This window comes from Pogoniulus pusillus, chromosome Z, assembly GCF_015220805.1.
Source record: "Pogoniulus pusillus isolate bPogPus1 chromosome Z, bPogPus1.pri, whole genome shotgun sequence".
Classification (NCBI taxonomy): Eukaryota; Metazoa; Chordata; class Aves; order Piciformes; family Lybiidae; genus Pogoniulus; species Pogoniulus pusillus.
This window is the reverse complement of record NC_087309.1, coordinates 90260354-90286504: the sequence shown is the minus strand read 5'-3', so window position 1 is coordinate 90286504 and position 26151 is coordinate 90260354. Positions and strand designations below refer to the sequence as shown.

The 26151-nt window shown below is 45.5% G+C and overlaps 2 protein-coding genes across 2 annotated transcripts in view; one reads left to right on the top strand and one right to left on the bottom strand.

The window, feature by feature from the left end:
* Positions 1–807: 807 nt before the first annotated feature.
* On the top strand, positions 808–8386 carry XPA (XPA, DNA damage recognition and repair factor). The gene is made up of 6 exons (XM_064176840.1): positions 808–1079; positions 1510–1629; positions 3907–4012; positions 5655–5820; positions 6470–6587; positions 7942–8386. Exons 1-6 carry the CDS (start codon positions 914–916, stop codon positions 8088–8090), a joined length of 825 nt encoding a protein of 274 aa, XP_064032910.1. The 5' UTR covers positions 808–913; the 3' UTR covers positions 8091–8386.
* Positions 8387–10309: 1923 nt separating this feature from the next.
* The window catches only part of NCBP1 (nuclear cap binding protein subunit 1), a 35704-nt gene continuing 19862 nt past the window's right edge, over positions 10310–26151 (bottom strand). Inside the window, exons 15-23 of the mRNA XM_064140603.1 lie at positions 26032–26135; positions 25063–25185; positions 23804–23906; positions 22629–22722; positions 18281–18384; positions 17531–17645; positions 13779–13922; positions 13041–13154; positions 10310–12628 (exon numbers count right to left, since the gene is read on the bottom strand). Coding sequence (XP_063996673.1) covers positions 12515–12628; positions 13041–13154; positions 13779–13922; positions 17531–17645; positions 18281–18384; positions 22629–22722; positions 23804–23906; positions 25063–25185; positions 26032–26135 — 1015 coding nt within the window. The 3' untranslated portion in view covers positions 10310–12514. The remainder of the gene's footprint in view (positions 12629–13040; positions 13155–13778; positions 13923–17530; positions 17646–18280; positions 18385–22628; positions 22723–23803; positions 23907–25062; positions 25186–26031; positions 26136–26151) is intronic.

Sequence of the window (26151 nt, the reverse complement as noted above, 5' to 3'; positions counted from 1 at the left end):
GCAGAGAACTCCCGTGGCGGGATACGGCAGGCTACCCTCCGCCTCTGGTGACAGAAAGCCGGCTTCCCGCAGAGCAGCACAGCCATTCTGTTTCTCGGGAGAGGCCCCGGCACCCCGGTAGAAACATGGGCTGGTCTGTGGCTGCCGGTTCCCGCGCCGGGCAGAAGCTGCCGGGCCGGCGGGCGTTGCCACATCTCCATATTGCGCGTCTGAAGCCGGAGAGAGTTTGGCAGGGCCGCGGTGGGCCCGCCACACGCCTGCTCTCGGCTGACATAGCCCGCGCTGCGTGGCGGGGACAAAAGGGGCACCGGTTGGGTGACGCTGTGAAGGAATTCCAGCCGTACAGGGGGAGGGGGCAGTGTGCTGTGTGGGGAAGGTTTTTTCTGTGTTTTAATTTAACGAGTTGCTTAACTGCGAGGCGGGAGGTTGCGGCAGAAAGCGCTCGAAACAGTACACGCGGCCCAGGCGGAAATCGCAGGGTCATCGGCTCCCCTCCCCCACACCGCGCCTCACCGAGCTCAAAACGCGGGCCCAAGCCCCCCGCTCTCTGTCCCTTATACAACACGCCGTCCCCACCGAGTACCCTGCACCCTTCGGTGTGCCTAATCCCCCTACCCCGTGGCCAACCGCCACGCAGCCCCAACCCCCGCCCAGATACCCCCCCTCCCCCCCCCCCCGACTTCCCGGCACCCCCCGCGCAGCGGCGGCGGGGCGGAGCCCGTTGTGGCGGTGCGGGGAGGCGAGGCTGTACTTGTGCGCCTGCGCGGGGGGCCTCGCCCCTCTCGCCCCCACCTCCGCCTCCCTCTCTGCGCCGGCGCAGTGCGGCGGCGACTCGGCGAGGGGAAGGGCGAGTCGCCGCTGCCGGAGCAGGGGGGCGATCGGCGGGGCTCCGCGCGGCTCAGCCGCGGCCGCCATGGCGGCTCGAGCCCCAGCGGAGGAGGCAGATGAAGCAGCTCCGATCGAAGCAGGCGATCGTCAGCCCCTCTCGGCGGCGGCGCTAGCGAAGATCGAGCGGAACCGGCAGCGGGCGCTGGCACTGCGGCAGGCGCGGCTGGCGGCTCGGCCCTACCCTGCCGCAGGTCGGATGGCGGCGGCGGTGGAGGCGGCTCCCCGCGCCCTTATTTCTTTTTTCGGTTGTGGGGAGGTGTGGGGGGACATGGGTGGGAAATGGGGATAAGGTGTGTGAGGGGGGAACTTAGTAGCCGCGCCGTTACTGGCGCGTAAGCGGCGGGGGCGGTGGAAAGGGGGAGCGGGAAAGGGCGAAGCCGGGGGGGGGGGGGGGGGGGGGGGGGAGAATAAGGGGGGGGGAAGCCGCCGCCGCGGCGCGCAAGGGGCCCCCTTCCCCCCCCCCACGTGTGGGGGGGGAGGGGGGCCTCGTGCGCGCGCCTCGCGGGGCGAGCGCGGACGCCCTCTGTTGGTGCCGGTGGTAGCAGTGGCGGCAGCAGCGATGGCGGCTCCTCCCGCCGCGGCCTTGTAATGGCGGCGTCTGGGTTTGTCTTTTAACTGCAGGCGGCGTGCGGGTGAGGGCTCCCCCCAAGGTCGTGGATACGGGAGGGGGTTTCTTCCTGGAGGAGGAAGAAGAGGAGAAGGAGGAAGAACTGGGTGCTGAGAAAACTGTTCATCCACCCGGTAAAAAACCAACCAACTGCAGAAACCTCCCTCCCTTTAAAAATCCCCAAAAATGCGGCTGAAAAAAAAACGGCTGAGGAGGGATGGGTGAAGGAAAGAGGTGGTCGGGGCGGCGGGAGGAGGCGGTGCCGTATGCGTGGAGCGGCGGGGGAGGGCAGGAAGGCGCGGGGGCGACAGTGAGCACAGCAGGGCGGGTTGGGCGCCTTTTTTTTTTTCCCGGGCTTTTTTTTCTTTTTTCTCCTCCCTTTCTTCCTCCATCTTTTTTTTTCCCCTCCCTCGTGGTTTTTTCTTTTCCTCCTTCCCTTCTCATCTTCCTCTTCACGCGTTCCTCTGGATGCTTCTCATTTCTATCTCGCGACCGATCCTTCCAGCATTTCAGCAGCCAGCAAAACACCCGGTAATTAAGAACGAAAAAAAAAAAGAAGAATTTTAAGCCGCGGAAGTAGGACACAGCCATTGCCCTTGGGTATAGCAGCTTGGGTTTTTTTTCTTTTTTTACCTTTTTTTTCTAAAAATGGTGGGGTTTGCTCTTCCTTTCGGAATTTAGTGTTTTATTATTTTAAGGCTGATTCAAGATTTAAATTAATGCGGACTCCTTTTTAATGTGGCTTTCGAGCTTTCTGCCCAAATCGAAGCGTCGCGGCGGCGTTCCGAAAAAAACCCAAAACCTTCAGTTGCTGATCGCTTATTTTAAAATATTTTCGGTTGGGAGTTTCGACATTTTAGTTTCTCGATATTTCTTTTGTCCAGCGCCCCACACCCTCCTCCCAAAAAAAGCAAATGGAGGAGTTAAGGCTCCCAAAATAGACTCACTTTATTCTGTGGGGTTGCCTTTGTCTTGCTTTGTTCCGCTCTGAATCAGCAAGCCGGGCTGTTGGTGCAGTGTCTCTTTGTTAGAAATCGCCAGATACCATTAGGAAGAGTAAACAGCGAGCAGCTTTTTTTTCCCTATTTTTCTTTTTTTTTTTTTTCGTCTTCTTTTTTTTTTTTTAATCAAGCAGGATCGGGAATGCCTTTGCTCTATAAAAGGGTGTGTAGCGGCGGGGGGGGGGAGGGGGGAAGTATTTTTTGCTGTGTAATTCATAATGTCATTGTCTTAATAAAACTGCCTCTTGCGTTCGGGAGCGCTGCTTTAAATGATGAAACGTGATGTAAGAGCATGACTCTGAAGTACGGAGCATCCCGCTGTCGCTAGCCGGGACAGAATTGTCATAAAATGTCGCCTTTTTTCTTTTTTTTTTTTTTTTCCCCTCCTTTCCTTGGTCGAAGCTGCCATAAATACACGATTAAAAATGTCTGGTTCTGTATGCAAAATATTCATCTTCCCTTTCAGGTACTGTTAATCATCCGCAGCTTCACCTCCCTTTTTCACCTCCTGAGACTGTATGAAAATGTGTGGGTTTCGGCTTTTCAAAAATTATTTTCTGTGCTAGAACTGCCATGTTAAGTGTTGAAGCCCTTCCTTGTCGCTGTAGTTGCCGCGCTCGCTGTTTCTAGGTGTCCCACGGAGCATAAAACAGATGGTGATGACGCTGGAGGGGATCTACTCGACGAGGATGAGGCCAGGAGTGATGGCCGGCTACTGAGATGAGTCTGGGCTTGGAGCAGTGCTGAGAGGGCTTGGGGAGAGGATTGTAGTGGAGCTCCATCCCCATTCCACTCCTAGCAGCTCTCTGGCCATCCACCTCCATTTCAGCCGGCCAGAAGAGACGAGACCAGCCACCCCAGGCCTCCATCGTGCTCGTCTAGGGAGAGGCAGGTGTGGCTTGAGCTAGGGAGAAAACTGGAGCAGTCCTGAGAAGTTTTTCAGCTGCCAGTGCAGCTCCCGTACTGCTTCCTTCTCAAGCCACCATCATCGGACCTCATCCCCCTCTCTACTTCCTGCTATTCCTGCCTGCAGGACCTCTCTTGAGAGGGCTGGAGTGGAGGAAGTGGGAGGAGGGGATAGGAAGCACTTCATAGGGAAAGGAGAATTTTGTGTACTTCTCGGGGTTTTTAACTGTCTAAATGGAAACAAAATGTTGAATCTTGGAAAAAACTTGAATGTTGAAATTCAATGCAGTGAACCTTTTTCCATCGAGAAGAAAAAAATATAAGACGGGTTTGGATTTGTACTGTATCATCTTGGAAAGCATTATAGGAGATGAACTAGTCTGTAATGAATGCTATAATGTGGATTTTAGTAAAGTTGCCTTTAATACCAATTCCAGATTCTTGTGTTTAACATGGTAGTTCCTTCAGGGAAAAAAAATATATCTGCAATTTTTCTTTCACTAGCACCTGTACTAGAATTTGACTATCTCATCTGTGGAGACTGTGGCAAAGAATTCATGGACTCCTACTTAATGCAGCACTTTGATTGGGCAACATGTGATAATTGCAGGTACTGCAAATAATCAGGATAAGGAAACTTTCTGCAAGGGTTGCTGGTGATTATTTGATTGGCGTCATTCTCTTTAATTAAAAACTCAGCAAAGGGGCGTTTTACTGGGAAAGTAAACTAGTAAACTAGAAGTTGCTAGTCTTGATTTCTCTTGCGGAATGAGAGCCAGCAGCAGTGTCTCACGAACCTGTCTTTGGGTGGGGGACTGGAGTGGATCTTTACGTAATACGGTGGAGACGTCATTGTCTTATAACCAGTTCGTATGTGAGCATGGCAATGTGTGGCTGTAGAACTGTTGCAAAAGCGGGTAGAACACAGAATATCTGCTCTCTGAGGCAGAGCTGGGATTAGCATTTGCTGTCCCGGTAGATTAAGTGAAGTTGGTACTTTGGTCGGCACTAGTGGGCATGGGGGGAGGGGAAGGTGGGGTGGTGTCGGGGCCAGAGGGCAGAGCCCTCCCATGATGGGCAATCACTGGTTGACCTGCAAGGTAAGCAGGACTTTGACCTTGAGCAGGAGGCGATCTCCACTCTTATCTCGAACGCAGAAAAATGTTCCAAAAGCCATCCAGATAACCAGGGCCGTGAAACAGCCACGTGTGTGTGCAGGAATGAATGGGCTGATGGGGAGGGAAGAAAAGCCCAGGATTGGAGCTTGGCGTTTGCTCGGAGCTTCCTCCCTTACTGCAGGGAGCGGTCAGGGGTGAGCACATGGCAGTCCACAGTCATCAAGAGACAAAAGTGCTGCCTGCGGGAGGCGAGATGGGTGGAAAACGGCTAGGAGTGGGTTTTCTTCGGATCGAGCAGCTCTTGCGGGTGAGCGTTAAGCAGATGCCGTGGTGCGTTAGCTTCTGCTGTGGACTTTGAGTTGTAGTTAAGCTGCGTTTGCAGCAAGCGCTTGCTCGATGGCTGCTGTTAGCACGTACTGCTGGGCAGATTGTTCCGGCTCAGGCGATGCCAGTTGTACTTCAGTCAGGATTGCGTAAATGTAGGGCTGATTGGGGTTTGGTTAGGGGGTTTTTTTGGTGTGTTGTTTTGGTTTTTTTTTTTCATTAACTCGTAAATGCTGCTGTGGTTGCACAGTTTTCCCTTGTCTCTCTGGTGAAAAGTCTTTTAAGTATTTCAAGGCCTTGATTTTACATCTGCCTACTGCCTCACACTGAGAAAGGAGTGCTCTGTGTTGCTAATCTCGTTCCGGGATCTGGGAGCATATGGAGTGTATATTCTCAGGTGATCCGACCTGTCTCACATTACACATTCTTTCTCTCTTGACCATGTGTCGAGCTCCCACTTTTGTCCTCTTGAATTGCACCTGGGTTAGGTGGATGCCTAAAAAATTATTCATAGTCAAAGGCCTTTAAATTTTTGGTTACACCCTCATGTAAGAAAGCAGAGTTAAAAAGGCCTTCTAGAAAAACAGGCTCCTCAGGTTGCGTTTTGTTCCAATGGGAGAGTTTTTAAGCTTAAATTCAGAGAGCCTGTCCTGGATTTTGGCTAGACGGTTGGAATCCAAAGTTATTTGCATATGTAAAGAGAGTGAGGGCTGCCTGAATTTCAGGAATGTTGGGAGTGATGGGGGCTTAGATACTGTAAGCGCTTGGTGTTCAGGTGGAGATTTCTCACCATTTTTTTACATCTTCTAGAGATCCCGAAGATAAACATAAGCTTATAACAAGGACAGAAGCAAAGGAAGAGTATCTCCTTAAAGATTGTGACTTAGACAAGAGGGAGCCAGTTCTCAAATTCATTGTCAAGAAAAACCCTCACAATTCACGATGGGGTGACATGAAGCTTTATTTAAAACTGCAGGTATAGAAACCGTTCATGTATGTAAGACTTTCTGTTGATTTTTTGTAGCCAGAATGGTGTCCCTTTGGCTCTGACGTCTGGATGATTTTCTCAAAGCTAAGCAGATTATCTGCAGCTCCTGTAAATTTTCTTTATTGTTCATGTAAAGAGCTGAGATCCAAATTACTGGATATTTCTAATTTCTAAGAGCATTTTAAAAGTATTGGTGTAATTCAGTGGTCTGCAGACTTAGAGATCATAATGTGCCTGGTCATTCAGTGGCAACACTGAAAAGCACAGGGCAGCTGTTGCTGGTTTATGGCCCTTTGTAGCTGTGGCCTCATGAGCCGCAACTGCCATCAGAGGCAGCAGGAAAGGCAAGTCTATTTTCCAGGGCTCTGGCCAATTTTTGCGTGGTGCTTTTGCAGAAATGCTGCTGCTTTAGTGGAACAGGCACAGAACTGGAGCTGGGGTTTCCCTTTTTTACTAAGTTACATCTAGCTGATAATTAAAAATGTTATCTCTAGCTGTGAAAGGAATTCCACAGATGGGAGGCAGAGGCAAGACTGAGCTGGCTCGTGTCTGTGTAGGGGTAAAAACTAAGTTTGTGAGCTAGAATGGTTAACTTTCATAATTTCAGGAAAAAAACACATTTATGTCCATCCTATAGGTAATCAAGCGTTCTCTTGAAGTCTGGGGTAGCGAGGAATCCTTGCAAGAAGCAAAGCAACTGCGCCGTGACAGCAGAGAGAAGATGAAACAGAAGAAGTTTGACAAGAAAGTCAAAGGTAAACAGTTAAACTCACATACTGCAGTACCTACAGCAAAGTGCAGTTCTGTTTGGATTTCTTTCTGCATCTGATTAAGGCGTTTAGAAAACCTTCAGCGTGGCAAAATGGAGTTTTTTTTCAAGACCTGTGTGGAAAAGCTGGGAGCAACCTGGTCTGACCTCATAGCCTGAATGACTCTCTTGTCCTATGAGCATGATGTGACAGAAATCAAGTAGGATGGTTCATTGTGTGTTTTTTCGACCCAAAATGTGCCATAAATTATTCTTTTTACTGACTTGAGGCAAACATGGATTTATGTGGTTTTAATTCTGTCATATATGTGCCTTTTCCCACTGTTCAGACTATTCCCAGCTATTCCTTTACATACCCTGATGTTATCCCGTGCCCTTGTTTCACACGATCCTTGGGTTTTTGTTTTTTTTTTCTTTAATCCTGATAAATTCAGATTTAGGAGAGTGTTCAATGCAGAGTACCAGTTCTGCCTTCATAAGTGGTGCTCAGCGCACAGAAGTGCTGGCAGCAGGCTGTAATCCAAGGTGCCAGGGTTCAGCACGAGTACAGGCCTTAACGTGACACAGTTTGCGGGCTGAATGGCCTGGCTGCAAATGTGACTCTTTTTTGGCCGTTGGGAGTGCTTGCCACCCACTTGCAACATCCGGATAATATCTTAGGCTCGGCTGCCAGCCTGATCTCTCTCGAAAACCCGCTGACTTCACTGCGGCTGCTGCAGAGGCAGCTCACGTTATTGGGCAAAAAGCTCTCAGAATGCCAAGTCATTTGGGAGGCTTACTGTGACCTGAATGAGAAGTATTCCTCCTTGGTCATGTGAAACAATGAGGTGGCTCATAAAATCTCTGCCTTCCACCTATCCCTCTCCCCCTTTTTTTTTTTTTTTTTAATACTGGTGAATGGCGTTGAGTAACTGTGCTGGTTGTAAATATAAGCTTCGTTTCACCATTACCATTGTTCTCCTTTCACAGCCTATAATCTAGTTATTCTCACCAAAACATTCTAGCTAGCTTCAAACTAGCACAGTAATGAAAAAAAAACACCCCACAAGGCAGTGGTCAACCTGCTTTGTCCAGGTCGAAAATCCTCTGCTGTCAGAGTAGCTCTTACCCTTCAGAACATGCAAACAAGGTGAAGATTGCAAGGCAAGTCCAAGCTTGTTCTTGCAGCAGCAAGGTTCTCATCCAGAATTTAGGGAAGACAGGCAACAAAGGCAGATCATCATCTGTAACCTTTGGAAAGGTGGTTAGCATATTTTTTTTCTTTTAAATGCAAATATATATATGAAATTAACCTTTTAAGAATTACTAAAATCTTTATATTTTCTTTTGTTTCTCATCAGAACTCCGCCGTGCTGTGAGAAGTAGCTTGTGGAAGAAACGAACTAGTATCCATGAACATGAGTATGGACCAGAAGAAAACATTGATGAAGATACATATAAAAAGACATGTACTGTATGTGGTCATGAATTAACTTATGAGAAGATGTAATCTTTCTTCATTCCCTCCCCTCTTTTTCTTTTTTTCTTAACTTTAATTATCTTAATGGTATTTTGTATTAAAGCCAAATAAATGCTAATTATAAAGAAGCTGGTGCCAGATTCTAAGAGTGATGTTCCTCGGATGTAAGAAGCACTGCACAGGAGAGGAAGCCTTTGCTTTTAAGCTAGATCTCAGGGTAGAAGATGTCACACAGCAGTTCAATGAAATGATAACTTGTAGGGCAAAAGATAAATTGGTATCACTGTGCTCAATCTGCTGATGAAATTAAAGTTACATTCACACCACTTGTCTGCCAGAGGAGGAAGGCGCCTCCTTTTGTCCTGCTGTCTAGTTTCCAGTTACTGTGACTGGCCAGAGGGCAGAGCTAGCTGATGCAGACCCCGTCATGAAGCAGATTCTGCTTTACTTTGGAGATTCGATTCCATTAAAGGAGAATTTCCCTCAAAAGGGAGGCAACAAGCTCTTGAAGAAAGTCTGACATCTCCACAGGGGAGATTGCCCTGCTGGTTTTTTTAAACCAAGCTTTGGACAGGAGACCAAGCCGATTGTGGTCTTTATCAGAGATTTGTAAACGAAAAGCACAAAGGAGCTGTCCTGAGGGGAGGGGAAGATGCATTCCAAGGTAGATGGCTCTTAAGTGTACCCAAAGGAGGGCGGATTTCCTTTAAAATGCAGATTTCTCCCTATGCAAATCTTCCGGACCTTACAGCTGTTGTGGAATGCTGTTGGAAGTGGCCGAAGTGAAGGAACACGCCGTGAACAGCACCTCTGGTTTTGTTCATCTTTGCAAAAAGGGCTAGATGTCCCTGCAGTCTCTGGGGTCTTCCCAGAACCACCTGGGCCTGGGCTGTGCGGGACTGAAGTTGGACAAGAGGAGGACCCAGGACGGCAAAGGGTTCCACCAACCATAGATTTTCACTTTTTCAGGGCTTTCTTGTGGTCTGCAGCCCTTCCCACCATATGCAATGGACTCGGGGACTTGTCAGGCTTGCGAGACAAGCACGCAGGGCTGGCTGCAGGGCAGGAGGCAGATCCTGGCAGAACTTTTTGAAATAGTCCTCCACGGCATGGTTCCATGATTCAGGGGTGTCTTGGGGTCCTAGAACTCTCAGGGAAACTGGGTGGTGTGCACCGTCTGCTGAGTCACTTCCCTGTGGGCAGGCTGTAGCAAGTGCCACGGACCCACCCTGGCCTCGCCTGCAGTGGCACCGCCCAGAAGACTGGAGGTGGCAAGGGAGAATTTCCACAGCAGCCTCCTGGCACCATGCCTGCTTGCCTCACTTGATTGCGTGGGTGGGGTTCCACAAGCCACTAGCATCAGGTAGTGAAACCTCGTGTGTCTGGCTACCTGCAAACAAGTTAACAGGACCACTCCAAAACTATCCGTCTTACACCAGCAGAGCCCTACCATGCCCACAAGAAAAGAGGGCCCACATCAGCCTTATGAAGCTCACTAGGGTCAAGTGCAAGCCCCTGCACATGGCCCGGTATCAATGCAATGCAGGCCGGAGGATGGAATGTTGGAGAGCAGCATTCAGGAGGACTTGGGGAAGTATTGGTGGGTGCAAAGCTGGACGTGAGTCAGTACCGAGCACTGCTAGCTTATCCCCACCATGGGCAGGCAAGGGATTCTGCCCCACTGCTGCGCTCTGCTGAGGCCTCCCCTCCCCCCACAGTACTGGAGCCAGCTCTGGAGTCCTTAGCACAGGACAGACAGAGACCTGTTGGAGCCGGGCCAGAGGAGGTCACAGCAGTGGTGGGTGGGCTGCAAGGGCTCTGGCTGGCTTGAGAGAGCTGGACCTTTTCACCCTGGAGAAGTAAAGGCTCCAGGGAGACCTTTTTATGGGCTTTCAGTACTGAAAAGGGTCTCTAAAAACGTTTGGGACAGAATTTTGAGCAGGGTCTGTTGTGACAAGGGGAAATGATTTGAACTAAAAGGGCTAAAGAGAAGGAAGGCATTTTTTATACTGCGGGTGAAGAGACCTTGTCCCAGGTTACCCAGATAAGTGGTAGATGCCCCATCTCTGTTAACATTTTGGGTCACATTGTTTTGGGGCTCTAAGAAACTTGCTCTAGTTGCAGATGTCCCTGCTGACTGCAGCAGGCTTGGACCAGATGACCTCCAAAAGGTCTCTTCTTGCTGAAAGCATTCTGTAACTGCTTTGCAACAAAGACCCCCAAAATAGGTAGGACAAACACTCCCAGCAGCAACCTGCTTCACCTTCATTTATTTTTTTCTTTAATTGTGCATTTCTTCTCCAACCACACATTTCTACAGTATCTTTAAACACCTCATGCTTCAGCAGTTCCAAGTTTCTCCAGCTAAGCCACTGGGTATCGCTATGCAACCAATCTCCTTCTTCTCTCTACAGATCTAACCACCTTCATGGTTGAGTTGAGTGTACACTGCTGGACCTACAGAGAGGGGAAGGTGTCCAACAAACTTTAAGAAATGCAATCCAAAGCCCATGCTTACCATGGAAGTCAAATCCATTTTGAAAGACATTGATGCTTTTTTTTATGTTTTGTTTTTGTTTAAAAAAAAATAGCAGGACTAAGCTCAGGCATTTGCAACTGGATCCCCCACACCCGTATTTGTCAAGGCTCAGAGGAAGTTACAGGTTTGCAGGTTTCAGCTGTGTTATCAGTTTTACAGAAGTCACATTTATAGATGAGACACTCCCCCCCCATCACCACCATTAGTTAATAACCAGAACTCTGATATTGAGCCAAGACAGTGAAAAAAAAACACACCACTATTAATTAAAACCTCTACAGTATTAAATGTTCCTTAGAAAACAAACAAACAAAAAAAACCCAAATCAATGAACAACCAAGCCTAAAACACAAACACAACTACTGGATTGCTCAATAGCAAAGATCTGAAGCAGAAGTCTGTGCATGACTGACAAAACCCTTGCATAAAAGCAAATGTACAACAAATAAACAGTATCCCCTGAAAGAGTGGAGGGGGTCAGTCAAATCAGAGAGGCCAAGCAGGGAAAGCAGAAGGAACAGAGCTTAGTCTAGGGAGGATATGTGGCATTATGACAGGGCCATGCGCAAACTTCGGTTTACAAAGCAGGAAGTTCTGGTTTTCACCCTCCTGGCTTGATCAAGAGGTCAACTGGTCAGTGTATGGATGAAATGCATCACCAGGTGTATAGTACTTGGAAAAGGGGAAAAAAATTGGTACAGGAACAGAATTGCTCAAGGCTCATTGTTTTCTAAGCACAAACTGAACAGTGGTGGGCATGAGACCATTTAAACATTCATCTGCAGAGGTGAGGAACTGCAAACAGCTCAGGAATAAACCACACACTGAGTGCCTAAGAACCTGAGCGCCTAAGGCAGTGTGCTTGGCTCTTGTTGCTGCTCACCCTAGCCCAGACCGCTCTGGTTTGTTCTTTCTGTAGGTGTTAATTGCATAACTTAAAACTAAGGCTACTCTCTTTTCAGGTCGTTCTCTCAGCCTACACCTCCTGTGAGACCAAATCTAGTGTTAAAATGCTTACTGAAGTCACCAGAGCCATGAGCTGCTGTTGCATTTTAAAAGAGGACAGCAGATGCAGCCACCACAACGCAGTTGCTATTAAGCCAGATGAGGTGAGGCCACTTGGTTCAATCCACTGTTTCAGAAGCTGTCCATGAAGTTCTTCTACTGATTGTTTATAGCTACTGTAATAAAACGCTAGACAAATACATTAAAAAAAAACCAACAAAAAACCCAAACCAAACTTATTTCAACTGAATTAAAATTGTTAACTTCTCAGCTGTGGAAGTCTAGCTGGCTTGTGTAATAAATCCAAGATGCTTCCACACTGCTCTGAAAGTTTCACTCGAAGTGTTTCACATGCCCAAATTAAAGGTGTTTGTCCTGTACCATACTAGAGAACTCACCACAGGGCTCACTGAGAAGATGCATTCCCCTTCACACTCACAAAAATACTGAGAGCTGCTTCTCGTTTCTGCAGTTCCTATGATTTAAGGGCCAGGCAGAGGTAACAAATTGATATGTTTGGGTTTTGTTTTGCTTGGGGTTTTGGGAATTTTATCTTCTTTTTCCCTTGATTTTTATATAAACAAGATGGGAGAAACAAACACACACACACACAAATTATCGTGAAGTTAAAAGTCAAACCAGATTAAAAAGACAAGAATAATAATTCATATTTTTCACTTCACATCTACCCCCTATCAATTCTATCTCATAAGGCTTATATGAGGCTTACACAGTTTGCTGTAGGTTTGAGAGTACTGTGTTGTTTTATAGAGTAACACATGAAAGCCAGATTTGGTTTTTTTTAAGTCAAAAAAAATCTTCTATCCCCATTTTTGGAAAAAAAAAAGAATTAATTTTTGTTTCAATTCATTAAAAGTCCTGCAGACAAGGCTGTGTCCATCGACAATCCTCAAGCCTGCAGAGCACAGAACTGCTGAAACACAGCCAGTATGTGGTGGTCAAGTTCAGCTGTAAACAGGAGGTTCTCCAGGGTTACCATGTACTGCTGGATTATCTGGTGATGCTGGGGGATAAAAAAAACAGAAAAAAACATAAACTTTCACTACTTTCATTCATACAAGAACAGGAAGAGAAGTCTCAAGACATAAGCATCACAAGTCAAGTACTTTCATGAAAACTGTGGACAAGCACATCCTATGTGCACAGGATAGAAGTATAGTGCAGAGCCATTGCTGACTGTCAGGAAAAGACATGTGCTCTGCAGCTCTTCACTTCCAGGCTCTGAATTGCGTGGGAGTTTATCAAGGACCAGTTATTCCACCCCAGAACCAGAGTTACCACCTAGCCCCACAGCAGCCTTCAGAGAGATGTGCTGCTGCCACCTACTGCTGCTCTCATGGAGTGTTCACTTCTCCAGCCACAAAATTCGTCTTGCCAACACGGCCTTGCCCCGCAATCTTCCCACACCAACATACCTGCAGGAAGATCTGCTGCAACCTTTCTATACAGCTCTTGTACCAAGGTGTGAATACATCAATCCCACCAGTCTCGCAGCGCACTAAGTGCTCAGTTAACAGCATTATGAAACGCTGCAGGAAAGAGAAAAAACACACAATACTTAGTCTCCTCAGAACGCAGGGTCTTAACCTCAGCTAAGAGGATCTGGGGAGGGGACGACAGAAGCTTTAAATTGATTGTAATAACAAGACGAGAGGGAATGGATTGAAGCTTGAGGAGGCAGATTTACACTGTAGATTCTTTACAATGAGGGTAGTGAGATGCTGAAATAGTTGCCCAGGGGGGTTGTGGATGCAGCCTTGTGCAACCTGGGATAGTGGAACGTGTCTCTGCCTATGACACGGTCTTGGAACTAGATGATCTACAAGGCCCCTTCCAATCCAAAGCATTTTATGAATCTATGAATTATTTTGCTTGGCAAACACTGCATTTAGTAAGCAGATAAATTCTGGCTGTTCAGGAACCTGTCTGCTAGTAGAACACTGGTCCTCAGCACTTGAAGCTGAGCAGATCAAGTTCCAGAGCAATCTTTGCAGGGGGAGGACTTAAGACTGGCTCCAATCCATATCAAAGTCATCAACCCCTTCCCATATTCTTACCCTAAGAAGGTGCCTGAGAAACAAGTTACACTGAAAACTCATAAATATACCAACTGTAACACTTTTAAAGTGAGAAGAGACTTGGCCTATCTTTACCTGGAATATAACAAGGAAGAGATTCTTCTGCTCACTCTGGGCTGTCTCCACCTTCTCCTGCAAGCGCTCTATCTGCTCTTCCAGGGGTCCATCCTCCCGATCACTGCTTCGGTCATCATCATCATCATCATCATCACTATCTCGCTGTAAGTGACAACAACACAGGACAAAATAGCAACCTGGATACCTGTGCATACTGGTTCATGTGACTGCAGAGCAAATGAAAAGCAGCAGCTGCAGCTGCTCTGTAGCTTGGTGAGTATTGCATTTTGAAGGAGGTTTGCTCTCACAATAGTGCAGGGAAAGAAAATTTGAAGGGAAAATGCTCAAATGGGAAAGCCTTGGAAAAAAATGCAGATTTCAGAGCAATTGTAAAGATTTACCAGTCCTTTACTTAGTGGAAACACAGTACAAGGTAATGGCTTCATTACCACCAGATAACAAGCAGCGTTTTTAAAAGAAAAAAAAAAAGTAGCATAGATTTTGTACATGGTGTCCTCTGCAGCAGGGCAGGTAATTCATTCCAAGAGCAGTTCTGCAATCTCAGTGCTCCAAGAAATAAAGCAATTTGTGAACTCAGAACTCAGATGTGTCTAGCTAGTTGACAGAAGTGGAAGACTGGAAACTGTAGTCTATGGTGTTGAAGTGGGGACTTCCTGTACTCATGAGCAAAAGGGATGCCAGAAAGGATCTGTATGGACACCAAACCACTAACTAGGAGCATGGAATATTATCAATGCCTCAAAACCAAACAGAACCAATAACCAAACCCACAGAATACACTGAAGTACCAGGCTCAGAAGCTGAGGTAACAAAGTCTTACAGAGGAACACAAGGGATATAGAAGGAAGGATAGAATCTGATGGATGGTGGTACATTCTAAACTGGATACTGCTTCAGTCTCATAAAACTGTTTCTGTGCAAAAACACCCAAAAACTGACAGGTTAAAACTTCAAAGATTTATAAAAGAAGCATGTGTGACTTGTGACCAATATAGGGCCACCTGTGAACTCACCTGCTGCAAAGCAAATGAAGCTCACCATCAGAAATCAAAACGACTTGTCAGAGCAAGTGAGAATTTCATTTTATTCCTGTTACGGGAATTTGATTTCTTCTCCCATCTACAGAGCTTTTCTGATCTCAAAACACTAAAGGACCAACAGGACCTAAGGGAAAGCAAGGAAAACCTCGAACACTTCAGGAGTAAGGCAACACACTTCATGCTAGGGACATCAAAACTCAGCGTCTTAATTCCTCTGAAGGGGATGGTCATGCAGCTGAGCAACAGCCTGCAGAACTACTCACTGTTGCATACAAATGCTTCTGCCTGGCACAACGCTCATTTAAAGCACTCAGTAATAAAGAGCTACAGCAAGAGCTAAGCACAGCAATGAAAACAGTGGTATGTTTGTTTAGGGACTCCAGAGAAGCTCTTTGCTTCACACAGGGATCAATGACGGCATATAGACCTTCAATAACCACAGGCATTTCTTAACTGCTGATCAATGCAGATTGAGGATGCAAGCAACTTGGATGAGTACTGCTGGGAGCAAAGGAAACAAGGGGAAGGGGCTGGGAACAAACCAGACTGGTAAGCTGTGTGTTATTAGTGATCTCTCAAGAGAAATTTCTGAGAAAATGACTGTTTGGTGCAGGTTTCTTCAAGAAACAGCAGCAGCCTTCATGCCATGCACCAAATTTGCTGAGCCACTTGGATCCTCATACTGAGCCACCTGGATCCTCACAAGTCCATGGGACCAGATGAAGTCCATCCACCCTAGGGTGCTGAGAGAGCTGGCAGATGAGCTGGCCAAGCCAATCTCCATCATTTATCAGCAGTCCTGACTCACTGGAGAGGTCCCCAAAGACTGGAAGCTGCCAATGTGATGCTTATCCACAAGAAGGGCCGGAAGGAGGAACCAGAAAACCACAGACCTGTCAGCCTGACCTCAGTGCCAGGCAAGGTGATGGAACAGGTCATCTCGAGTGCCATCACAAAGCACCTACAGGATGGCCAAGGGATCAGGCCCAGCCAGCATGGGTTTAGGAAGGGCAGGTCCTGTCTCACCAACCAGATCTCCTTTTATGATCAGGTTTACCCGCCTGGTGAATGTGGGGAAGGCTGTGGATGTAGTCTACCTGGGTTTCAGCAAAGCCTTTGACACCATCTGCCACAACAAGCTCCTGGCAAAGTGGTAGCTCATGGCTTAGACAGATTCACTCTGATATGGGTCAAGAACTGACTGGAAGGCTGCGCCCAGAGTGGTGGTGAATGGTGCCACATTCAGTCGCCAGCAGGTCACTAGTGGTGTTCCCCAAGGATCAGTGCTGGGCCCAGTCCTGCTCAACATCTTTATTGATGATCTGGAGAAGGGGATTGAGTCCAGCATCAGTAAGTTTGCAGATGACACCAAGGTAGGAGCAGGTGTTGATGTGATGGAAGGTAGGAGAGCCCTGCAGAGGGACCTGGACAGGCTGGATGGGTGTGCAGAGGCCAGTGGGATGACATTTAACAAGCCCAAGTGCAGGGTTCTGCACATTGGCCACAACAACCCCAAGCAGTGCTACAGGCTGGGGACAGAGCGTCTGAGAGCAGCCAGGAGGAAAGGGACCTGGGGGTACTGGTAGACAGTAAGCTGAAGATGAGGCAGCAGTGTGCCCAGGTGGCCAAGAGCCAATTGCATCCTGGCCTGTATCAGGAACAGTGTGGCTAGTAGGATGAGGGAGGTTATTCTTCCCCTGTGCTCAGCACTGGTCAGGCCACACCTTGAGTACTGTGTCCAGTTCTGGGCCCCTCAATTCAAGAGGTTCTGGAATGTGTCCAGTCTAGTTGACTGGATAGGGCTGGGTGATAGGTTGGACTGGATGATCTTGGAGGTGTTTTCCAACCTGGTTGATTCTATGATTCTATGAAATTCTGATACCAACTTTATCAAAAGCTTTGGTGATAGCTAAAGGTTTTATGTAGTAACCACACTCACAGACTGCACAAAGAGAAATCTCTCTTGCTCTATGCAAACCTCTACAAGTTTGTAAACTGATTCCTTTCTATCACAACCAAGTATTGCATTCAGCCAAGCTTCCTTGGGCCTCATCTTTTGCAGCTGCAACAGAAGACACTCTCTTACCTCATTCTACTGTCCCACTTGGGACAACAGAGCACAACATCATCTGCTTGTTCATCAGTTTGTTGTATACAGTTACCTAGATCATGCAAAGATGTTCAGAAAAGTTGGAAGAAGGAAGCGAGACATGCCAATGTCAGAATCCATAAGCATCTATCAGAAGAACTGTAACAGCCAACTCTTCAACAGCACACTGCTGTTTCCATGCACTTCTGCATGGAAGCCGCAAGAGTACTCATTAATAGAATTTATTATTCATGATTTGTAACTGCTCTTATTGTTATCTAATAATGGTAATGGAATCCAGATGAGAAGGCAAGTGGAAGACACGCTTGTTTTGGAAAAGAAGCTTGTGAGAGAGGGCTTGAACAGAGCAAAGATGTTAAGAATTCCTTAATTTTTTACTCAATTCTTAGGTTACAGCTACCACCAAAAGGGTGGACTGAGAACATGCATCCAGTTTTTGACGTTTTGGTGCTACAGATGACCACATATAGAGAGGCATGCTTCCTGATAAATGTAGTTATTCAGTCTTTCCCAAAAACAACTGAGTGACATAATCTGACAGCATGCAGGTTGGTATAACTTTGCTTCAAGTCATAAAAAATTACCAACAAATTACTCACCCTTTTGTGCTGCCTGGCCAGCCTTGCCTTAGTCTCCTCCAGCTCTTTATGAATCTTCAGAACATGCTTATTCATCTTACGAATTGTGGAATGCAAGATTTCCCAGATATAAAACCTGGGAAAGGCACAAAGTTCAAAACGACTGATTACACAGCAACCCAAGATATGAAGTTAGAGGCAGTGTCTGTATCTGGGGGAAATAAAAAAAGCTTAGTATCATCTCAGACATCTACTGGAGTGAACAACACCCAGCATACAGGAAAGCACATCTGTAACATAAGAAAGCTTAACCATCATTTATTTCCTATTTTTTGCAGTAAAATCCCAAATCAGCATTGCATTTCATGTCCATACTGCAAGACCATGAACATCAGACTGAATGCTCACACCAAATGTGTCACCTGTTCTCAATAAGCTATGTGTCAATGGCAGCACAAGTTACACACCTCAGCCAAAGACTTGAAGGCAGCAGCTATGTAACACACTGACTAGAAATGGTTCCAGTCTTGTTCTGCTTTGACTCAGTAGAGGTCACTTTCAAAATTACATGCTAGCAGGGTTCTTGCACTCTCACAGAAACATTCATACCCAAACTAAGACAGAAAAATGCTGAAACACGTATTTTGTACAATGAGAAAAAGCTCAATTTTTTATCCCACTACTAAGTTTTCATAGATTAGAGCTATGCAGTGGCCACTTAAAACACTAATTCAGAGGGGAAAAAAACAATACAAGTCAAGTTCTTGTTACCTAGTAAAATCATGGGCAAGCTCTGAAGAAAAGATCCAGTTTGCTACTGCAGCACAGTCAACAATTTGTGTCCGAATCATCTTGTCCACAAGCACAGCAATCATCTGTATTTTGTGGGAGACATTAAACAGAAGCTGTGTGAAGTATTCCAGCTTCAGATAAAGCAGACATGGTTTGATGCAATTGCACATTAGTGGTATTACTGGGTCATCTCAAATACATTAGGAAGCTGGGCAGTTCTAGCCTAAATCTGCCCTGAGTAAGGGAACTATATCAATTACATAAAGCATTCTGACTCTAACAACTATTTCTAATTCTTGTGATGTATCAGTCTTTAGCACACACATTTCCACACAAAAGCAACAAATACAAGCATCCTGGATCAGCAACAGAGTGGTCACCAGGAGCCGGAATATGACCATGCCTCTGCAGTCAGCACTGGGGATGTGACACCGTAAATACTGGGTTCAGCTTTATGGCCTCACTACAAGAAGGACACTGAGGTGCTGAAGCAGGTTCAGAGAAAGGCAACAGAGCAGGTGAAAGGTCAGAAGTACAGGTCTGCTGAGGAGCAGCTGAGGGAACTGGGATTGATTAGTTTGGAGAAGTGATGGGAGACCTCATCACTGTATACGACTCCCTGAAAAAAGGTTGGAGTGAGGTGAGAATTGATCTCTTCTCTTTAGTGTCAGGTGATTGAACAAGAAGAAATGGCCTGAGATTAGGAAAAATGTCTTTCCTGCAAGAGTGGTCAGGGATTGGAACAGGTAGCCCAGGGAGATGGTGGAGTCAACATCCCTGATGGTATTCAAGAAACCTGTGGACATGGCACTTTGGGATACGGTTTAATGGCTGTGCTGGGGCCATCGTGGAGTTGATGGTAGAACTCAATGGTCTTAGAGGTCTTTTCCAACCAAAACAATTCTGTGATTCTCAAAGTGAGCCCTTAGAGACAAAATTCTAGTGTTTGACAACAAAGCACAAGTCAGCTGATCATAATGAAGGAGATACTGTGAGCCTGCTCTACTTCAGCTGCAAGTTTTCAAACATGACAGTTAGCTCCTCCCTACAGGACCTGAAAGAGGGTAGAGTCAGTGCTGCACAGCCAGTGGAAGTGCTCCACTTGCTGCAGGCATTGCTATGGTTCTCGAGGGGTCTGCAGGCAATTGCAGAGAGGAGTTATTGAGTAAAGCAGTCACAAGCTGCTCAGAAAAAAGGCTTATCTTAGTTACTCATGTGATCAAAAGGCACAGTATTTAAGAACCGCAGCCTGCACCATATTTATCCTTACAACCACTCATTGTCAAATAAGGAAGTGTAACAAGGCTCTTCTTAAGGAAGGAAAATTAAAATAACTGAATGAATCATGCAGGACTTTGAGCAGTCAACTTTGAAGTCCCAGGAGCATCCTATGCTCTATTTGCCCTTCAGTATTGCCAGGAAGAACTTCTGATTACCTAACCTAAGACTTTAAGAAAGGTTGTCATCTCAGTGTTAAAGTTTCTCTTCAAGAAGTCACCACCACAACCTTACTTATAGGTCCAGGGACTTATTGCTAAGTCACTCTCTGCAGCATGTGCCACTCACTAGCACAATATCCTGATAGTCTGAATGAAATCAAAGACATTCCCACAGAGTAGGGTGAGCAGAATAAAAACAAGGCTCTGGACAATTGCCCTGCTCTCCAGGGATCATTTCTTCTGTTTGCCAGGGAGGTTGTGGGCTCAGTAAACAAAAAAAGTGCATGACCAGAAGCAAAAGACTAAACTGTAATAAATGCAGGAGAGAAAATTCTAAGTCCCATGATCAAGTAGGACAGCAGACCTTCATGTCTCCTGCATTTGATATTTCTGAAAGCCACTTTGATCTATTTTTAAAAACCTGGCATGACTTTTTAGGCTGGGTTTGCATCTTCCAGCTCGAGTTTGGTCACTCTGCAATACAAAGGAAGAAAGAGGACGAAGTTCCCTTCAGTATCTTTATTAATTATGTAGATGAGGCAATTGAGTGAAGCCTAAGTTTGCAGCTGACACCAAGCTGGTGGCTGTGTCAACCTGCTAGAGGAAAGAGAAGCTTTACAGCAGGACCTGGACAGCTTAAACTGATGGACTAAGGCTAACGGTATGAGATTCCACAAGGCCAAGTGCCAGGTCCTCCAGCTGGGTCATGACAACCCCATGGTGAGCTACAGACCTGGGGATGTGTGGTTGCAAAGCTGCCACTTGGAGATACATCTGAGTGTATTGGTTGATGGTCAACTGATCAGGAGTCAGCAGTGCCCAGGTGGCCAAGAAAGCCAATGGCATCCTGGCTTCTATTAGAAATGCTGTAGCCAGCAGGGACAAGCAGGTGCTTGGCACTGGTGAGAACACACAAGAGTGTTGTGTTCAGTTCTGGGCCACTCGCTACAGGAATGACATTGAGAGGCTGGAGCATGTCCAGAGAAGAGCAGTGAGGCTGGAGAAGGGCCTGGAGCACCTGGGCTACAAGGAGCATCTGAGGGAGCTGGGGGTGTTCAGCATGGAGAAGAAGAGGCTGAGGGGAGACCTTATGGCTCTCTACAGCTACTTGAAGGGAGGATGGAAGAAGGAGCAGGCTCAGGCTGGATATTAAGAAATATTTCTTCACTGAAAGGGTTGGCATTGTCTGCCCAGGGCAGTGCTGGAGTCACCTTCCCTGGAGGTGTTCAAGCATTGTGTGGACCTGGCGCTTAGGAACATGGTTTAGTGTTAACCCTTCAATGACGGGTTGAAAGTTGGATTGGATGATCTTGGGAGGTCTCTGCCAACCAGATACGTTCTATGATTCTGTAATATTAGGTTGTAGCAATGCAATTTATTCTGATCCATTTAAATGGCAGCAAAAAGTAGGTCAGACTATAACTGTCACATCTTCAAGGTCAGCAATCTAGGAGGCAAGTTTAACATATTAAAAAAAAATCTCTTTTTTTGATGTTTTTACTGTACTTGGGAGAGAAAGAATACCTTGCACAGGTACCTTCTGAGTGCAGGTTTTTGCCATAGAGAATGGATCACAGGTCCTAGAATGGTCAGGGTTGGCTGGAAGTGACCTCTAGAGATCCCAGATAAAGCCGAGTCACCAACAGCAGGTTGCTCAGAATCTCAATGCCCAGGTGGGTTTGGAATGTCTCTGGAGAAGGAGACTCTGCAACCTCTCCAGGCAGCCTGCTCTATGGCTCCAGCACCCTCAGAGCAAATAAGTTTTTCTTTGTGGTCAGATGGAACTTCTCAAGTTTTGGTTTGTGCCTGTTAACCCTTGTCCTGTCACTGGGCACCACTGAAAAGATTCTGGCCCCATCCTCTTGCTGCCACTCTTTAGAAATTTATAAGCATTGATAAAACTCTTTCTCAGTCAACTCTTCTCCAGACTAAACAGCCTCAGGTTTCTCAGCCTCTCCTCACAGACATGCCCCAGGCCTCTCAGTGTCTTTGTAGCCTCTATTGGACTCTTTCCAGTAGTTCCCAGTCTCTCTTGAACTGTGGAGCCCCTTGGTTTCAGTGGCACCACCTCTCAAAGCCTTGCACTCTGCAACTGTTAGGTACAGTCCACTTTCAAGCACAACAAAGTGCAACACAACCACACCAGTAAGTAATAAGTGAAATAATAAATGCAGGCAAATCTTCATTAAGTTCCTTATCAGTTTCTATTTATAGAAGAATGACAGCTGAGAGAGAAAACAACTGCTGTGAGGAAATTGAAAAGCTTTAAACAACTGAGGCATTTTTCACAGGTCTTTTGGAGTGTTATTTCCTCTGGCTCAAGAATGAACATAATGGCACCATCAGATTGATCAGCTCTGTTCTGAATAGCCGCTAACTTGCTCCTTGCTCTGCCCACACACAACTGTGACTCTAGCATGAGCTCAATGGAATAAATGCATGTCTATTACTAGCAATTTAAAAAAACCCGAAAAGAACAAAATCCCTTAAAAAACACAATGGTTTCCACATTTTGAAGAACGTAGCCTGCTTCTGATAGGAGATCTACATTTACATTTCAATTTACACACTTATGGTGTTTTTCAACTTTGGAGAGAAACATAACTTTAGCCACATTATTCTCTTCTATGACAACCAGCATAGTATGCTGAATCAGAATGACAAGCTTTTGCCCTCCCACAATAAACTCTCATGAACACATGGCCTCATATTTTATGGCTAGCCTTCACTATAGGCATTAGTAACAAGAGTAAATGCAGTTCCTTCAAATAAGACGACACTAGATAAGTTACTTTTAAAGGATATAAAGCAAACTGCAATACTTTTTTATTATATATAATCTTTGTGAGTTGAAACTCACAAGGATGCTCAACACTGCAACCTCTTACCTGTGGATGGTTCTTCCAAACCTCATACACAACCCTTAGGACATGGAGCTTCCCCTCGTCACTTTCAGCAAGTGTTTTGAAGACTTCATGAAACCTTTTAATATATGCAAGTACTCAGTGGAGGGGGTGGGGTTGAGTCAAAAGAGCAGCAGTTTAGAATGTACAAAAGAAAAAAATATTGACTATCTGCAGCAATTGTCCAAGGACTATTCCCTGGAAAATATAACCACTCTGAGCTACAATAGGCTACAAAAGCAACTTAAATCTTAGTGGTGAACCTACACCCTGAAGCTGGGACTTAATTTCTCTTAAGAGCTAGAGGCACTTTCACACTTCATGTGCTTATCTATACACAGCCGAAGCTTTCCTTCTGATTTGTGCTTCTGTAACTTTAAACTCTTATCCTGTCCTTATCCTGTCTTCCCCTTTTTGAGTGAAATGCTGCTAAGAGTCCCATTTTCAGCAGAGTTATGCTGACTGCCGCACAACACTCACAACTCAGCTCATTGTAATTTAACTGTAAAGCATAAGGCGCTTTTTTTGATAGCATGGCTGCCTTTTTCGTGTGCAGCAGTGAAAATGCTGCAGCTCTAAGTATTCATGTCACCCTGCCTCCTGTACTCTGTTTTGGTAGACAGAAGTTTTCTGAAGAAAACTTGCTTTGAAGTTTCTTTTTTTTAACCCCTCTATTTAATTTTTACACAAATGTAACTGTCACTGCCAATGAAACTGCTCAGAGTGTTCCCTGGTCTTTACATTAAATTCAAAACTTTTCAGTAGAACTTTCAGAGCTGAGGTCAGGTAATCACTTTCCTGTCTAAAGCTCTGCTTAAGCAGAGAATATGGTGGGAAAAGCTACCCAGCCAGACAAATGTAAGGAGAAACCCTTGCTCCCCACCAAAATCAGGAAATTATTAACTCTGAAATGGAATAGTGTTCCACACCTGTCTCACATGTTTGGATTTACACATTTCTTAATTCTACTCACATATATATACCCAGGATTGACACTGTCATTCCTTCAGTAAGCAGCGTGGTAGTTCTCCTAATCCTACTGCATTTTGGAGCACCTAAGACATTGCTGAAGCTTGCAGTCTGGTTGTTTTATTATGAACTTCACTGCCAGAAGTAAACAGTTCTGTAAGCCCCCAAATAATGCACATGGTTACACTTACTTTGCCAGGGCGCTGAAGGAGTGGCTGAAAGACTTGGCAGCTAGATGGAGCAGAGTTTGAACAAAGACTTCTATTTTCAGAGGGTTGAAGGTAAATCCTTCATCTGCAAGTTGAAGCCGTAAGTACTTCAAGTAAAGCATGTAAGATACGCATAAAACTGCAGAGAGAACTTACAAGTTTAACTCATTTCACACAAAAAAAAAGCTTCATCAACAGGGTTTGGTAAGGATCAGCAGGGAGTTAGTAAAGAACCTCCAAAACATACTGGTCTTCAGGATCAAATTTTGCCAAAGAGAAAATGTGCAGAAACAACTCCAGGTCAGTGAAGAAGCTCTCAGAGACACAGCCTATTGGTGTATAACAGCACTGATGGACAGCAGGAGATGAAGAGCCAAAGGAAATGCACAGTTAGGCATCAAGCTGAAGGCTGGGCAGGCCATAGAGTGAATGAGGAGAGGGGGTGGTAAGGATGATGAAGATAAAGAGATTGGCTACTTATAACACATGAAAAGGGTCCAGAAAGCACGCATAGCAAAAATAGATTCTAGGGGTGAATGAATGGTGCCATGTCCCTCTGCCCCTGACAGGCAGAGAGGCGGGCATTCCTAAGTGGGTGATGCCTAGAAAACATGATAGTGGATAACAGCACCAAAAAAAAAAAAAAAATCCCAGATCATTGCTGCTCTCTGCTTGCGTAACAGAACACCTATAAGTGTTACAGAAACACTCAACCCACTTCTTAATCCACTGTATCTCACACAGTCTGACTCCCTAAATGACACAGGCTTTTAGGAGTGTTTGCAAAGCTGAAAAGAACATGGAGTCCCATTATTGAGTTGATAGAAACTAGATGATCTTGGAGGTCTTCTCCAATGTTAATGATGCTACAAAGACTACAACCAGCAAGCTGGCTATCTCATCTGCCATGGGACTGCACCGAGAGGAGAGAAGCACTCAAGGCAAGGCAAAAGCACTGAGGGGTGCGGTGACAGTAGCATCAACTACCCTCTCCTGCTGAAAGCAAAAGGAGATATTGAATTCTTCTTCCTACTTCTGTCAATACTCACAAAACACAACTCAAGCACCAGGTTACTTCTGTTAAGAATGGCAGGCCTCCTTCTGCATTTACAAAAAACACTCAAAATGATGGATTATTTTGATTTTAGTGTGGCTATTACAACAAAAAACATACATTTTTGTTAACCACCACAACTCATCCAAAGGATGGAAGACAGAAGTACACAGAGAAGAAATATTACCATCATCATCATCCTGGTTTGGATTAGGCACATCTTTTAAAATGCTGAAGATTTCATCGTTACTGGCCTTATTTTTAATTGCAATTGTTAAACAGAGTGCCACAGTATATCCAGGAAGAGACCCTAAACAAAAGCAGAGGTAAAAAATACAGAGAAAACAAGTGAGTTTGTAACACCAGTTTGCCTCTTAAGAGAAACAAGTACACTTCCCAGTTACTCCTAAAACTAGCTGTTTCCAATGTCACTGTCAATATAACAGCTCAGAGTGTTCTCCGGTCTTTGTCTTCACATTAAATTCAAAACTTTCAGAAGAGCTTTTAGAGCTGAGATCAGGTAATCACTTTCCTCTCTAAAACTTTGCTTAAGTCTCCATCACTTTCCTACAAATACAATGCTTCCTTGTTTTTCTTCACTGGATCTCTGATGATGGCATTTTTATGCTTAGGACTGTCTTTACACTGAGTAATAAAAGGAATAACAAAGTATCTCTCCACCTCAGTCTTTACATATTCTGCTGCCTCTGTATGCTTCATTAAACTATTTTTACTGGTAAACTCTTTTTAACTTTGCTTCACAAAGTTAAAAAAATAAACTCACATTATCACTTCATATGCTGACTTGTGCATAATATTGTGCCCAAACAGGGAATCAGTTGAATTTTCCAATTTTAGGCTTCTGGCAAACAATGCTGCACAACACCACAACCACCCAGCATAAGTAACTTCATGTATTTGGATTTTCTCTTTTTCACAAAGTAACAAAAAAGGATTATGTTACAGAGATCCAATCTTAATGTATATTAATTTCTCACAAGGAGCATATGTACCCAAAATGATGAAAATCACGTGTATTAGTTTCAGCTGTGTTCATCTTCATGAAGACAACTGATATTACAGTTAATCTAGTGTACTCCCTTGCTCTGAAACACTACTTTCTTCAGCTTGGCCCTTGAGTAACTGCAATACTTACTGTTACTTTCATCTCCGTATTTGTAAATGCATACTGGATTAGCAGGGCTGAGGACAGAAAAACTTGCAGGAACAATGTCTATTATTCGCTGATGATAGGAAAGTCTGGGAATGACAAGCA

What these genes read in the sequence shown, in the direction of transcription:
- XPA (XM_064176840.1), top strand. Translation starts at nt 914, where the DNA reads ATGGCGGCTCGAGCCCCAGCGGAGGAGGCAGATGAAGCAGCTCCGATC. An exon ending in TCGGCCCTACCCTGCCGCAG is followed by an intron (nt 1,080 to 1,509) that starts GTCGGATGGCGG and finishes TTTTAACTGCAG; the next exon opens with GCGGCGTGCGGGTGAGGGCT. An exon ending in GCAACATGTGATAATTGCAG is followed by an intron (nt 4,013 to 5,654) that starts GTACTGCAAATA and finishes TACATCTTCTAG; the next exon opens with AGATCCCGAAGATAAACATA.